Source organism: Trichogramma pretiosum, unplaced genomic scaffold (genome assembly GCF_000599845.2).
Source record: "Trichogramma pretiosum strain Unisexual culture from Peru unplaced genomic scaffold, Tpre_2.0 scaffold1, whole genome shotgun sequence".
In the NCBI taxonomy this organism is placed as follows: domain Eukaryota; kingdom Metazoa; phylum Arthropoda; class Insecta; order Hymenoptera; family Trichogrammatidae; genus Trichogramma; species Trichogramma pretiosum.
Genome location: NW_019641703.1, coordinates 4914343 through 4928833, shown reverse-complemented (window position 1 = coordinate 4928833; position 14491 = coordinate 4914343). Strand labels below are relative to the sequence as shown.

The 14491-nt window shown below is 42.4% G+C and overlaps 2 protein-coding genes across 2 annotated transcripts in view; one reads left to right on the top strand and one right to left on the bottom strand.

The window, feature by feature from the left end:
• Nucleotides 1–14491, top strand: part of LOC106657725 (tetratricopeptide repeat protein 28) — a 39330-nt gene that overhangs the window by 8102 nt on the left and 16737 nt on the right. The window contains exon 5 of the mRNA XM_023462761.1: nucleotides 8415–8752. Within this exon, the coding sequence (XP_023318529.1) occupies nucleotides 8415–8752 (338 nt within the window). The remainder of the gene's footprint in view (nucleotides 1–8414; nucleotides 8753–14491) is intronic.
• On the bottom strand, nucleotides 1106–2874 carry LOC106657735. Its single transcript, XM_014379400.2, has 2 exons — nucleotides 2553–2874; nucleotides 1106–2436 (listed from the first exon to the last, which is right to left on the bottom strand). The coding sequence occupies exons 1-2, from the start codon at nucleotides 2736–2738 to the stop codon at nucleotides 1270–1272; spliced, it is 1353 nt and encodes a 450-aa protein (XP_014234886.1). The 5' UTR covers nucleotides 2739–2874; the 3' UTR covers nucleotides 1106–1269.

Sequence of the window (14491 nt, the reverse complement as noted above, 5' to 3'; positions counted from 1 at the left end):
GAGAGACCGAAGTTGAGAGAAAAAAACATTTAAGAAATGAATTAATGTGGAATTTTGTCAATATTGCCCTCGTGCATTTACCTAGGTTACTTAATGTACTACAATAATGAACGAAAAGTCTAAAAAAAATTAACACGAATCAGACAAATAAAAACCTTCTGTATTTTAACCCTTTAACGCCTGAAATGATCATTTTTGGACAACATTTATAGCGATGAATAACACCGACTAGAAATTGTTTGAAAAACTTTTCAGACATGATTTCTCACGTAAAATTTGATGTACTTTTCGAATCCGGAGTCAGAATCTAAAAAAAAATTATTAGATAAAAAGTTATAAACAATTTTGTAAAAAAAAACATAAAATTTCGAGAAAAAAATCTCGTTTAACTCAAATTTCAACACGGAAAAAAGGTTCGCTCGTGCGTCTCACGCATATAAATTTGGTCAATGGCTTGTATACTTTATTGTAAACAGTTATAATTACGAAAATCAAAATGGTGATCATAAATTTGACTCCCGAAGACCTGTATGTCATAAAATGATTTCGACAATTTTTAACTCGATAACCATCAACTTTAAAAGAAAAAGTTGTAGAATAAAAAGTGTTTAGAATTGATCAAAGAATATGCCTGAATTTTTTCAGAATTTTTGGAGCGATTTTTGGATTTCTGGATAAAACCATTTTTTCAAAAATCCAAAAATCGTTCCAAAAAATTCTTGAACGTTCTCAGTCCAAATCAAAAATTAAAAATGAAACCTATCGTGTTGAAATTTGAGTTAAACGAGATTTTTTCTCGAAATTTTATGTTTTTTTGCAAAATTGTTTATAACTTTTTATCTAATAATTTTTTTTAGATTCTGACCCCGGATTCGAAAAGTACATCAAATCTTACGTGAGAAATGATGTCTGAAAAGTTTTTCAAACAATTTCTAGTTGATGTAATTCATCGCTATAAATGTTGTCCAAAAATGGTCATTTCAGGCGTTAAAGGGTTAATATAGATCTGTATTTCTGTATCCGATCCGGACTTACGGTGCGATTCGATAATGAATTTTGTTTCAACACTTCTTTACACAAAAACCCAAACGCAGCATATTTGGTTGTTCATTGTCACTTTATTGCACTTTTTAAAACAATAATCGAGTTTCAAAAATTTGATTTATGCACATCTGCATATTTTGTACGTGTATATATAGGTGCCGTGATGCACCTCACGAAAACACTTGAAATGTCCTCATCATCATCGCGAGCTTTGACTCAGTTAGTTTACGCTCGTTCGTCGATTGGCTGCTCGACGATGCGGTTGTTCCCGTTGTGCAGTAGATCGAATCCCCAGCGCCGGAAAAATCCTCTCGACAGTTTGTCGCACAGATGCCGAGCGCAGACCTGCCGATGCTCGGGGTCGCGCAGCCACGTCAACTGGTTCGTCAGCCCGAACCTCCAGTAGTCCGAACACGTGAGCGATTGTTCCGCTTCCTCGGGTCGCAATCGCACCAGGTCGTAGAGCGACAGGCCCGGAACGAACGTTATCCCTGGCGCGTCCATCGCGAACTCCTCGTTGTCGTACCAGGACAAGTCTTCGGGGTCCAGCGGTTCCTCGAACAATCTGTTCCTGGCGAAAAAGTTGTGGACCGTCCAGACGTTGTCCGGGCTCATCTCGTATCCTCTGGCCTCGAGATGCTCGACGACGAGCAGAGCACTCGACGCCTGTCTCAGTAGAAAATTTTCCGGCGATTCTTCGCATCGCGCCGCGCAAAGATCGCCGAATTGGCGCTCGCTGGGGAAAACGAAGTTGGCCAGGCTGGCGCCGCGAGCGAAGAGCAGGTCGACCAGGCGCGGCTTGAGATTCGCCACGGCCCAGACGAGCGCCGTCCAGCCGAACCTGTCTTTGGCGTCGATCTCCAACGGGTGCCGGATCTCGTCGATCACGTCGAAGAACAACTTGGCCGTTCTAAAATCGTCGTTTCCCATGCAAACGTGGTGCACGGCGTTCAATCGATCGTCGTCGACCTGAGTCGGATCCGCGCCGTGTCTCAGCAGCGTCGCGGCCAGCTCCCTCTTGCCGTGGTACAGAGCCCAGTGCAGCGGCAATTGACCCCCCGGCATTACGGAATCGTTGGGATCCGGCCCGGCGCCGTCGACCGCGCGGAGCTCGAGAAATCTTCCAACGTCCGAGTGGCAGTCGGCCAGGCAGGCCACCTGGAAATGCGTAAGGCCCGACGCGGGATCGACGTAATTCACGCTCTGGCCGTATATCGCGAGCAGATTCGCAACGAGCTCTTCTTGGTTTTGCTCGCATCGAGCCGCGTGATGTATCGGAGTGGTGCGAAGCACGAGTGGCGCGCCGTTTTCGTCGACGGGGGGGACGTCCTCGTAGCCGCTGCGCGCCACGAAGTCGACGAACGCTTCTCGATCGAGTGCGTCTTCGACGCTCTTGAGTGGATATTCGCATTGAAGATAAAAAAAAAATACTATTTTAGAACGAAATTTATAAAGGGAAAAAGTTGTGCTTGATTACTACATTTTGATGTTATTAAAGTGTTTTTTACCAATGGCAATGGTGATGTCCTCTGAATAATGTCACTGAGAAGCCAATCGATTGCTTCGGGACGAAATATGTCCCGGAGATTTGGACGTTGGCCTCTGTAATTTCTGATCAAAGGATAAAGTTGACGAAGAAATTCGTGACTCTCTTGTCCGATCTCCCGATTCTGGTTTTGGTTGTCTTGGGCCATTGTTCAGCACTCGTTCTTGGTCGAAAAACACGATCGCTTGTTAAGTACAAAAAATAATTTTACTCTCGATCACTTGCTGAGGTCGACGCGTCGCTTCACTGCTCGCGACACTTTGCTGTTTACGCTCGGGTGTCACAACGTGTTCTGATAATTATATACAAATTTATCACACTGAATCATCACTGAATTTATCTAAACTGAAAATATAAAATTGTATTGTTTACGAAAGCACTATTGTAAATCCAGTGACTTACAGCAATAATAACTGCTACTAGATTTTTTAGTCGAAATCAAAAGTCTTAATAATCATACTCCTAAGGCGACACATTTGTATCAATTCCTGTTAATTATATGGGTGTAATTTACATCAAAAACAAAAAATTACATTATTAACATTAAAATTATGTTCTTATACGAATCTTTTTACATCAGAAAATATGTTACTCGTACCTTTAATTATTTAAATTAGTTCAGGATTTATTAATGATGTCTAATGATTTCCTGTGCTACATGAATTAGAATGCAATTCTTTACCCCAGGGGTCTCAAAAGCTTTTCATAAAACATTCTCCTCCACTTAAGTTGAACAGATGTTTTATTCAATTATATATTCAATCTACCATATTCAAAAACTAACAATAAGTGTTGAAAAAAACCTACTTTTGGCATTTTTGTATGTAAAAACACTTCCCAACCTTTCTGAAAATCATGCTCCATTTAAGGTGGCTCATCAGTAAAACGGGTCGACAACAGATGTTTATGAAACTTTGCAGAAATGTCATTTGAAGTTCCCTTGATATGTTGTAGAAATTTCAGCACGGGTTATCGAACAAATTTTTGGGAACGAAGCTGTTGAAAATAGCAAATTTAACATCTCTTATGGGAGGCCATCATAATTTCATACATTTTACGCCATAACTTTTTTATTGAACAACAAATCTTAACCAAAAATGAGTATGTTATGCTTCGAGTCACTACCTTTCGATAAGTATGTTAAAAATTACCCCTTATCGAACTAACTAATGAGTAATTAAACAAAATGTGCGTAAAATCATTGATTTCGATAAGTGCGAGCGGTTACTTGCCTAATGCGAGAAAGAGACAGACATACGCCTCGCTGTACTAATGTTATGATTACTGACTAGCCACCTTAAATGGAAGAGAAATCTATAATAAAAAATTTAAGACCCCAGTTACCGAAATTAGTCAAAAATTGCATTCAGATTCATGCAGCATAGAACTCTGCCATTCATAGTCATTATAGATGAATTCTGGACTAATTTAAAGCATGAAAGGTACTACAGATATTTTTAGACGTAATGTACGCCCCCCCTCATATGAAAAATAATAAGTGATCTTCACTAGTCGGCAATAGTGATGGATACTTTTATCGCTGTACTATAGAGCGCTCTAGTAACCACCTCCAGAACTCATAGTGCCAAGAACGATTTCATATTTTCAGTGTACCCGTAGCACCAGGGTGAAACAACGAGAATGTATTTGAATCATTGAATTACGGTGACGATTAAAAAGTCCAGCGTAACTGAGGAGCCTCTCGCGTGTTCCTTTAGCGTATGCGTGGGGGGGACTACGACAATAATAACACATGACCATAGGCATAATTGTAGTTCCTATACTTTAATTTTTATACTATTACAACGACTCCAACTGTGTGCGTGTGCGAGTTTACACGGCGAGTAAAAAGTCAGATGTACACGACATTACACAAGACGCTGTAAAACATAGAATCTCAATCAGCAGCTGCGACCATAGAACAATGTTTGAACGTCATGCATCTTATCTGTGTGTGTTTATATATAGTTCGTGCAAGACATGTGCTTATCTCTCTCTCTCTCCACATCTAGATCGTAGGCGTGTGGATTTTTTTTTAGTACACGTTACGAAGCCGTAGCGTCATCAGCTTGCCTGATAGGCAGAGATCGCATCGATATAAGTGATTTTTGTGTAAAAAAAGATGTAAAAATTATAAGCGTCGTCTGTGCCGTTGTGTTGTGAGTGCGTGGGACGATGTCCGCTAGCGACGAAGCCGGCGTCGAAATCGACGAAATCGATTCCGACCGCGTGGTGGATACTCTTTATCAACAAAATATCGACAGATTGAAGCTCGCGCGCTCGACAGTCAATTTCGAAATCAAAGAGGAGCGACACGATTTGGTGTTCAATCGACTTTATCCCTTGATTAAAAATTGGCAGGGTGCCTATCCAGATCTTCGCGAGGTCTTTCGATCCAACGAGATCGAGCGTCTGCTCTTCGATTTCATCGATCACTACACCATCGATGGAAATATACACGACAACGTTCGTTACAAAAAATGGAGAAAATTCACCGTGTTCGTGATCGAGAGCGGCTACAAAGACGAGCCCGAACTCGACGAGGACGGCAAGCCACTGGTGCGTCGCGTCACACCGGCGCTCGGAGCGGTTCGTCGAAGGCCCTACCACTGGGTATGGATGTTGAATCATTTCTTCAAGATTTACGCAGGGCGCGACGCGATCAATTACGTGGACGCAGAGACGGGCTTGACGCATCTGCACCTGGCCTGCTTGGTCCGCGACGGCGGCTTAGAGCCGGCTAGACGATTCCTCGAGCTCGGCGGCCGAGAGGACGCGAATCGCGTGGAGCGCGACGCGGGCGAGACGCCGCTGCACAAGGCCGCGGTCTTGGATCGCCGGGAGATGGTCGAGCTGCTGCTGCGACACGGCGCCGATCCCGGCGTGGCCAACAAATACGGCCTCGCACCGATACACGCTTCGTGCATGCCGGGTTGTCAAGGGGACGGCGCGCTGAGGACGTTGCTCGAGTTCGCCGACGGCCTGCAGATCGACACCCGGGACAAGCTCGGCAACACGGCGCTGTACTATGCTCTGCTGAGCGGCAACGAGAGGGCGGCCCGACTGCTGCTGCACCGAGGCGCCGATCCCAACGCGATCTTCCACGCGGGACTCACGGCTCTGCACCTGATCTGTCAGCGAACTCGCGAGGATCTCTACGACGTCGCCGTGTTGCTGTTCAAGCTCACCCGCGAGAAGCAAGGACGGCCGTTGCGGGTGATCGACGCGCGAGACAAGAAGGGGGGCGACACGCCGCTGCTGCTGGCGCTGAAGAATCGACACGCGCGGCTGGTGGAGCTGCTGCTGCGACAGGGCGCCGATCCGTACGCCGCCAACAGCGAGGACGGCGACACGCCGCTGCGTCATCTGGCCCGGAAGAACACGCGCGAGGACTTGGCCATGCTGAAGCTGTTCCTCGACGTCACCGAGCGCACGGAGTTGCGCAGGCTGAACGTGGACGTTCGGGACGAGTCGGGCTGTACGCCGTTGCAGCTGGCTCTGGGCTGCGGCAAAAAGGCGACGGCCGAATCGCTGCTGAGACGAGGCGGCGCCGATCCGAACGCGGCCGACAAGAACGGACGCAGCGCTCTACACTGGATTTGCTGGAGAATCGAGGACGATGACGACGACGACTTGATAGAGGCGTTCTTCCGGATCAACAATGAATTGAATCAGCTGGTTCGGCTCGACGCCCGCGACAAGTCGGGCGACACACCGCTGCACTTGGCCATGCGTCGCGGCAACAAGAGGGCGGTCGAGTCGCTGCTCCTGCGAGGCGTCGATCCGAATGCAGTTAACGAGCAGGGCACGACGCCTCTGCACCAGCTCGTGACGCACCGAGTCGAGAACGGCACGCTGGAGAAGTTCTTCGAGGTTTGCGCGGCGCAGGGCAGACGGGTGCTGGTCGACGCCCGCCACGGCGATTGCAGGGGCCACATGACGGCCTTGCATCGCGCCCTGTACGACGGCTCCACGGGGCTGGCCAGCCTGCTGCTGAGCGAGGGCGCCGATCCCGGCCTAGCCACTGCGGACGACGGATCGACGGCTCTGCACTTAATGTGCGCGAGGGCCGAGAAATTCGTGGACGAGGACGACGTCGCGTTCGAGGAGAAGTTCTTCGAAATCTGCGCGGAGCGGGGCAGGTGCGTGCGGGTCGACGCGCGGGACGCGTCGGGCCTGACGCCGCTGCAGTTGGCCGTCGCGAGGTTACATTCGCGCATGCTTCGCGTCCTCCTGGCCAACGGCGCCGACCTGTCCGGCTACGATTTTGCCAACGACGGGATCGAGACCTATCGGTCCCCGACGGAGGACCCGACGCATCCCGCGGCCAAAGCGAGACTGGCCTGCCGGCTGCTGATCTGCGTCGAGCTGCTCGAGGAGGCGGGCTACCGGCTGAGCCGCGCCGACGTCATCAAGTTCATGCGATACTTCGTCGAGTTCGAATTGTTCGAGAAGGCCCGGCTGGATCCCGAGGACGACGCCGCCTGGTGCAACCAAGAGGAGTTCGCCGGCATGGCCAAAGAGACGATGATCAATCCGGATCTGTCGCTCTACCAGCTGGTGCGAATGCCAGCCGAGGAGGCCGCGAAACTGCTCACGTTTCAGGGCTATTATGACTTGATGCGCTCGACGATGTTGTATCAGTGGCCCGAAGGGCCTTTGATCGAGGCCTGCGCCGTTCATTTGGCCGAGAAGATATCGAGAGGATTTTTTCGGCAACGGGCGCTCGATCCATTCTGGGAGTTGATACGGTATCGGCTGCCCATCGAGATCTGCGAGATGATAATCGAGGGGCTCGACAACGAACATCTGTACAATATCTGCTTGGCTGCTGCCTTGCCCGAGCCGAAGAATCTTCGCGACAAAATCATTACACCATTGAAGTGGCTTGTATATACCTATTGTCTTCAGTTTTTTCAATGTAGTATACATATAATGTTATCAGGATTGGACGTTGTTTTATTTTCCGGTCTCTGTTTATCTATATTTATGGTCGGTATCTATTTTATTGGCTTATAATTCGGGACACCAAAAGTGCAGCATTTCTTAACGAACTGATTTTGTTTTTGTTGTAATTAGTTTACTTTAATTTTTTGAAATGTTTTTTTATTAACTTGTACTCAAAATTTAAACTTAATTCTTCTACTTGCAAGGCTTTACTTGTAAAACAAGAAAACGTCAAAAAAAGTTCAATCGACCGATCTTTGTTGATAATTTGCACTTCCGTGGTTGCGGAAGGTGGTATTAGGCTACGATTATGTCCATGTCCGCATACGACGTGCGCACACCATTCACATTAACACACCTGAAGGAAATATAATTCTTTTATATTGTAATAAGTATTTGTTCATAAATAAATTTAATAAAAAAAAAGAGTTTCGTTTTATTATTAATAAACAAATAGTAGATTTCAAATTGTGTATTCATTGACCATGACACATCAACGAGATAAAAGTTATTTTTACACGTATCAAAAATATACATATTAAAAATAAAAAAATAAAATAAAAAAACATTCGCATGTACTCGAATTTTTCTGACTTGACTTGCATATTCCTTTTATATGTATGCGCGAGGATCGAGACATTCCACAGCGGATTATTTCGTACATAAATATGTACGTCTCGACTGCAACTAAGGCTTAATGAGTATATTACACGCGTCGTACATTACAAAATTTAAACGCATATGTCACTCGTAATAACGGTTAATTAATACACTACGATGCTTCACACATCTATTTATATTAATAAGTACATCGTCTTGAAGAAAAATTTACAATTTTCTCTCTCTCTCTCTCAATGTTCTTCTACGCCGCCATCAGAGGTTGCCCGCTCGCTGGCCGACGTCCCGGGCGAGTGTCGCGCCCACGGCAATCTCGGCTCGGCCTACTTCAGCAAGGGCAGCTACAAGGAGTCGCTCACGGCCCATCGCTATCAGCTCGTTCTCGCCATGAAGTGCAAGGACGGACAGGCGGCGGCCGCGGCGCTGACCAGCCTCGGCCACGTTTACACGGCCATCGGCGATCTGCCCAACGCCCTGGCGTCGCACAAGCAGGCCGTGCAGCTGGTCAAGCAGCAGGCCAACGACAAGCTGCAGGAGGCGCGAGAGATCGGCAACGTCGGCGCCGTTTATCTCGCCATGGGAGAGTTCGATAGCGCGGTTAGTATATATTGCATATGTATACATGTTTAATGACTCCGATGAAAAGATTATTTCATTTTTGAAACTTGGATTGGTTATGATAAATTCCTTTGTAGTTTTTTGCTTCCTGTATTTAAAAATTACATCGTGAAGAAAATAAGGATTTGTTTTTATTTTTGAGAAATTTTAGTTTTTTCCATTGGGTTGTATTGTTATTTATTCATTGTTTTTTTATTTGAGATGCGATTTTGAAAAATGAGCAGGCAAGCATAAATTCTAGATAGAAAACGTTAGGATTCATAGATTATTTTAAAAACTACATCGTGAAGAAGAAATTTTAGTATTTATTCGCTGGGTCTAAGTTTGAATAATTGCTTTATTAGCATTTATAATAAAATTGAAGGGATCATTTTTTTACGAGGAAACTATTTGCCAATGAATTGGCAGCAATTTCGATTCGGTAACGGTTTGTAAAAAGGACCTCCCTGCCTGCAAATTTTCATTTGCTGCTCGCGCGATTCAAAAATATTACTAATTTTGTAGAAAAAAAATTTTGATTTGATTAAGCAAGAATGATCAATGTCATTTTTATCAAAATTTATAGAAATCTTTCACTTAAGCGCCTTCGATCGATTCTGGGTCGCGTGTCATTTGTAGCTAAATTAATCCTCGCCCCAGTTACAGTTCCAAGCAAGTAGTGAAAACAACTCTCGGCTGATCTTTGTATGAATATCTTCAGGAAACAGGCTGCCAAAAAATGAACATAGAAATTAGTACGCGAAATTTGAAATAATCATGACAGTGTACCAATAGTTAAATGATAGTTGAACGTCCGAGGTTTCGGTAATACAGATTTTTTATTCAAATTGGAGAACAACATATGTATTTATACATATTTACAATTGTCAATCATCATTTTATCTCGCGCTTGTGGCACACGTAAGTTTACTGACCTTCGTGGGCTGCCTTTTGGTGATAGAGCAAATTCACTTTTTGTTTAAATTTTTTCTCGCACTTGTCACATGCATAGTCCTTGCGATCGTCGTGTGCTGCCTTTTGGTGGATAAACAAATTAACTTTCTGTCCAAATGTCTTCTCGCATTTGTCGCATGCGTAATCTTTCCGACCATCGTGCACTGTCCTTTGGTGGACGAGCAAATACTGTTTATGCCCGAATTTCTTTTCGCACTTGTCACATCCGTAATCTTTGCGACCTTCGTGTACCGTCTTTTGGTGTGTGAGCAGATGATGTTTAAGCCCAAACTGATTTTCGCATTTGTCGCATGCGAACTCTTTCCGACCTTCATGGACGGTTTTTTGGTGTCTGACCAAATCTCCTTTTTGTCCAAACTTCTTTTCGCAATTATTGCATGAAAAATCTTTGCGACCTTCGTGAATTATCCTTTGATGCCTTAACAACTGTGATTTTCTTACAAAATTGTACTCGCAATAGTCGCATGCGTAATATTTACGACCTTCGTGTAATGTTTTTTGGTGTCTGAGCAAACAGGATTTTTCCGCAAATTTTTTCTCGCACTTGTCACATCCGTAATTTTTGCGACCCTCGTGGACTGTTTGTTGGTGCATTGTCAAATGGCTTCGAAACCCAAATTTTTTCTCGCACTTGTCACAAGCATAATCTTTTCGACCGTCGTGTACTGAGCTTTGATGAAAAAGCAAACTCTGTTTGTGCCCAAATTTTTTTTCACACTTGTCACAAGCGTAATCTTTGCGGCCCTCGTGGACTGTCTTTTGATGTAAAAGCAAAATGCATTTGTATCCGAAATTCTTCTCGCATTTGTCACATGCAAAATCTTTGCGACGTTCGTGGACTGTCTTTTCATGTATAAGCAAATGTGATTTTTGTCCAAATGTCTTCTCGCAATTGTCGCACGCGTAGTCTTTCTGACCTTTGTGTACTGTCTTTTGGTGTTTGGTCAAATTACTTTTATGTCCAAATTTCTTCCCGCACTTGTCGCATCCGAAATCTTTTCGACCTTCGTGTACTGTCTTTTGGTGATCAAGCAAATACCATTCATGTCCAAATTTCTTCTCACAATAGTCGCATGCATAATCTTTGCGACCTTCGTGAACTGCCGTTTTGTGCTTAAACAAACCGTATTTTTGACCAAATATTTTCTCGCACTGGTCGCATGCATAATCTTTCCTACTTTCGTGTACTGTCCTTTGATGGTCAAGCAAGTGGGATTTTTGTCCAAATTTCTTCCCGCAATCATCACATAAGTAATCTTTGAAGACTTTGAGGGCTAAACCTTTCTGACGTTCGTGTACTGTCTTTATATGCAACAGCAAACTATGTTTATTACCAAATCTCTTCGCGCACCTTTCACATAAATAGTCCTTAAAAACTTCGTGGAATATTTTATTGTGCTTGAGTAAAGTTGATTTGTTTTCAAATTTTCTGTCACACTTGTTGCATGAGTATTCGTCGTGATCTTTATGTGTTAATTTTTGGTGCGTCATTAAACTCGATTTTTTCACAAATTTCTTCTCGCACTGGTCGCATGTATAATCTTTGTTGCCTTTGTGAACTGATATTTGGTGCCTACTTAAATGACTTCGGAACTTAAATTTCTCTTCACATTTGTCACACGTGAAATCTTTGTCATAATTACTCAAATTATCTTTTGAGACAAGTTCTTCGGATTTCTTCTCACTGTTATTCATTGTAGTATCCAAATCAAACGATGGATTCTTCTAGTTAGTACGACGGAGAATAACCGAGTCAAATTGATGTTCTCGTAGTATATGTTGTTTCGTCGGTGAACACAACTTTCAAACTAATTTATTTTTAATATAAACATGATCACTATGTCAAGAGACGATAGTAAAAGCGTTAATAACATTGTTTACAAATAAATTATCCATTTATGTGATCATTCATTATTCTCACAAAATTTGAAATTATTTATAATTTAAAATTATGGAAAATTCGTGCAAGGAATTTTTGGGACTCCTAAAACTTGATACGTCCAAAGAAACTCCGACAGACAACACCGAAAAAAACAATTCTACACATTTGCAATAAAAAATTTTAAAATTCATTTCAAAATTTGTCTCCCCTACGCCATGCCCTCATTGACGTACTCCATAACCCTCCACTGTATTTAAAACAAATAGATTGGTAAAAAATTTAAAGCCAATCGAAGTTTTGCTATCATAGTGGTCTTCGCTGAAGAATCCTCCCATATTATAATCTTTTTCATTTCAATATAGGCGAAGCGATAGTATTTCGTTTTTATGTACATCTCAAATATTGGTATAATGATCGGTATCGTTCACCTCCAACTCTGTCCACACAAGTCGATTGTCACACTCAGCTCTTGCGCATAGCTCGCCGTCTCGGCGACAAGGTTTAGGGGAATCAAGCCACCTTGAAACTTAGATTGGTTATAAAAAATATTTTTTTAGTTTTATTTTTATGGTGAATTGGAAAAAGTCCTCGTCCCCTTCACTCAAATTTTCATTTGTCGTTCACGCGATTCAAAAACATTTATCACAGCTTAGATTTTTAGAAAAAATTTAAAAAAAGTTTATCGATTTAAATTAAATTATTAAATAGTTTCCACGTTGATTATTTTCAGATAGAACATATGGTCGTAGCAGAAATAACCATTGTTTACCGGCAAAAATTTATCAAAATCTTTCGGTGTCATTACGCGAGATTTAGCAGAAGTCCAGTAGCTACATGAATACTTGCCTTATTTACAGTTCCAAAAAAACGTAAACAAAATTCTCGGCTGATCTGTACATAAATAGCTGCAGGAAGCAAGTAGCCAAAAAATGAACAAATATTAATAATTAGTAGTGCGCGAAATCTGAAATTATCACGTCAGTGTACCAACAAAGGTGTAATAATAATTGAACGCTCGAAGATTAGGTAGTACAGATTTTTTATTGAAATTTTAGAAAAACATATGTATTAATACATATTTACAGTTGTCAAATATCATTTCATTTCGCGCTTGTCGCGCATGTAATCTTATACTGACATTCGTGAGCTGCCTTTTGGTGATAGAGCAAATTCACTTTTTGTCCAAATTTTTTCTCGCACTTGTCACATGCAAAATCTTTGCGACCTTCGTGTACAGTTCTTTGGTGGGAAAGCAAATTAAATTTTTGTCCAAATTTCTTCTCGCATTTGTCGCATGTGTAATCTTGGCGATCTTCGTGTAACGTCTTTTGGTGGGTGAGCAGATTCTGTTTATGCCCAAATTGATTTCCGCATTTGTCGCATGCAAAGTCTTTCCGACCTTCATGTACGACCTTTTGGTGTTTGGTCAAATTATGTTTAAGTCCAAATTTCATCTCGCACTTGTCGCATGCAAAATCTTTGTGATTTTCGTGGATTGTTTTTTGATGTGCGAGCAAATGCGGTTTTTGTCCGAATTTCTTCTCGCATTCATTACATGCGTAATCTTTTCGACCCTCATGGACTGTTTTTTGATGTACGAGCAAATGCTGTTTTTGTCCAAATTTCTTCTCGCACTTGGCGCACGCGAAGTCTTTGCGACCCTCGTGGATTGTTTCTTGGTGTCTGAGTAAATGCTGTTTCTGTGCAAATTTTTTCTCACACTTGCCGCATTCGTAATCTTTTCGACCTTCGTGGACTGTCTTTTGGTGATTAAGCAAACGCCATTTCTGTCCAAATTTCTTTTCGCATTTATTGCATACGAAATCTTTACGGCCTTCGTGAACGGTTGTTATGTGTAAAAGCAGAACCGATTTATATCCAAATTTCTTCTCACAATAGTCGCATGCATAATCTTTGCGACCTTCGTGTACTGTTTTTTGATGTACGAGCAAATGCTGTTTTTGTCCGAATTTTTTCTCGCACTTGTCGTGTATGTAATCTCTGTAACCTTCGTGGACTGTCTTTTTATGAGAGAGAAAGAGGGATTTTCGTCCAAATTTCTTCCCACAATCATCACATAAGTAATTTTTAAAGACTTTGAGGGCTAAATCCTTCTGAATTTCGTGTACTGTCTTTATATGCAACAGCAAACTATGTTTATTACCAAATCTCTTCGCGCACCTTTCACATAAATAGTCCTTAAAAACTTCATGGAATATTCTTTTGTGCTTGAGTAAAGTTGGTTTATTTTCAAATTTCTTCTCACACTTGTTGCATGAGTAATCGTCGCGATCTTTGTGACTTAATTTTTGATGCGTAACCAAACTCGATTTTTTCACAAATTTCTTCTCGCACTGGTCACATATATAATCTTTGTTGCCTTTGTGAACTGATATTTGGTGCCTACTCAAATGACTTCGAAATACAAATTTCTTTTCGCACTTGTCGCACATGAAATCTTTTTTTTCATTGTGAACTGTGTCTCGGTGTGTTATCATGCTGGATTCCAGTGTAAATATCTCCTGACAAACATCACAAACATATTTTTTGTTGTCTGAAACAGCAATGTCGTGCTCACTCAAATTATCCTTTGCGACAACTTGCTCGAATTTCTTCTCGCTTTCATCCATTTTGATGTTTGATTAAAACGATGGATCTTTTGATTTGTGCTCCGAAATTTAATAAGTAAATTTCGATCTTCCTGTATTATGGCTAATTTCACCGGTACAGACGACATTCAAACTAATTTACTTTCACAACAAACATGATCAGTGTATCGAGAGACGATGACAAAATCACGAATGTTAATATCGTTTACGAATGAATTACTGATTTATCTGTTTATACTATATATTGTCCGTAAAATACTGAAACAGTCATAA

Bases quoted from the DNA above. Each gene is read 5' to 3' on its own strand.
- LOC106657735 (XM_014379400.2), bottom strand. From the start codon at position 2,738: ATGGCCCAAGACAACCAAAACCAGAATCGGGAGATCGGACAAGAGAGT. The intron at 2,437-2,552 runs GTAAAAAACACT...TATCCACTCAAG, and splicing joins GGACATCACCATTGCCATTG to AGCGTCGAAGACGCACTCGA.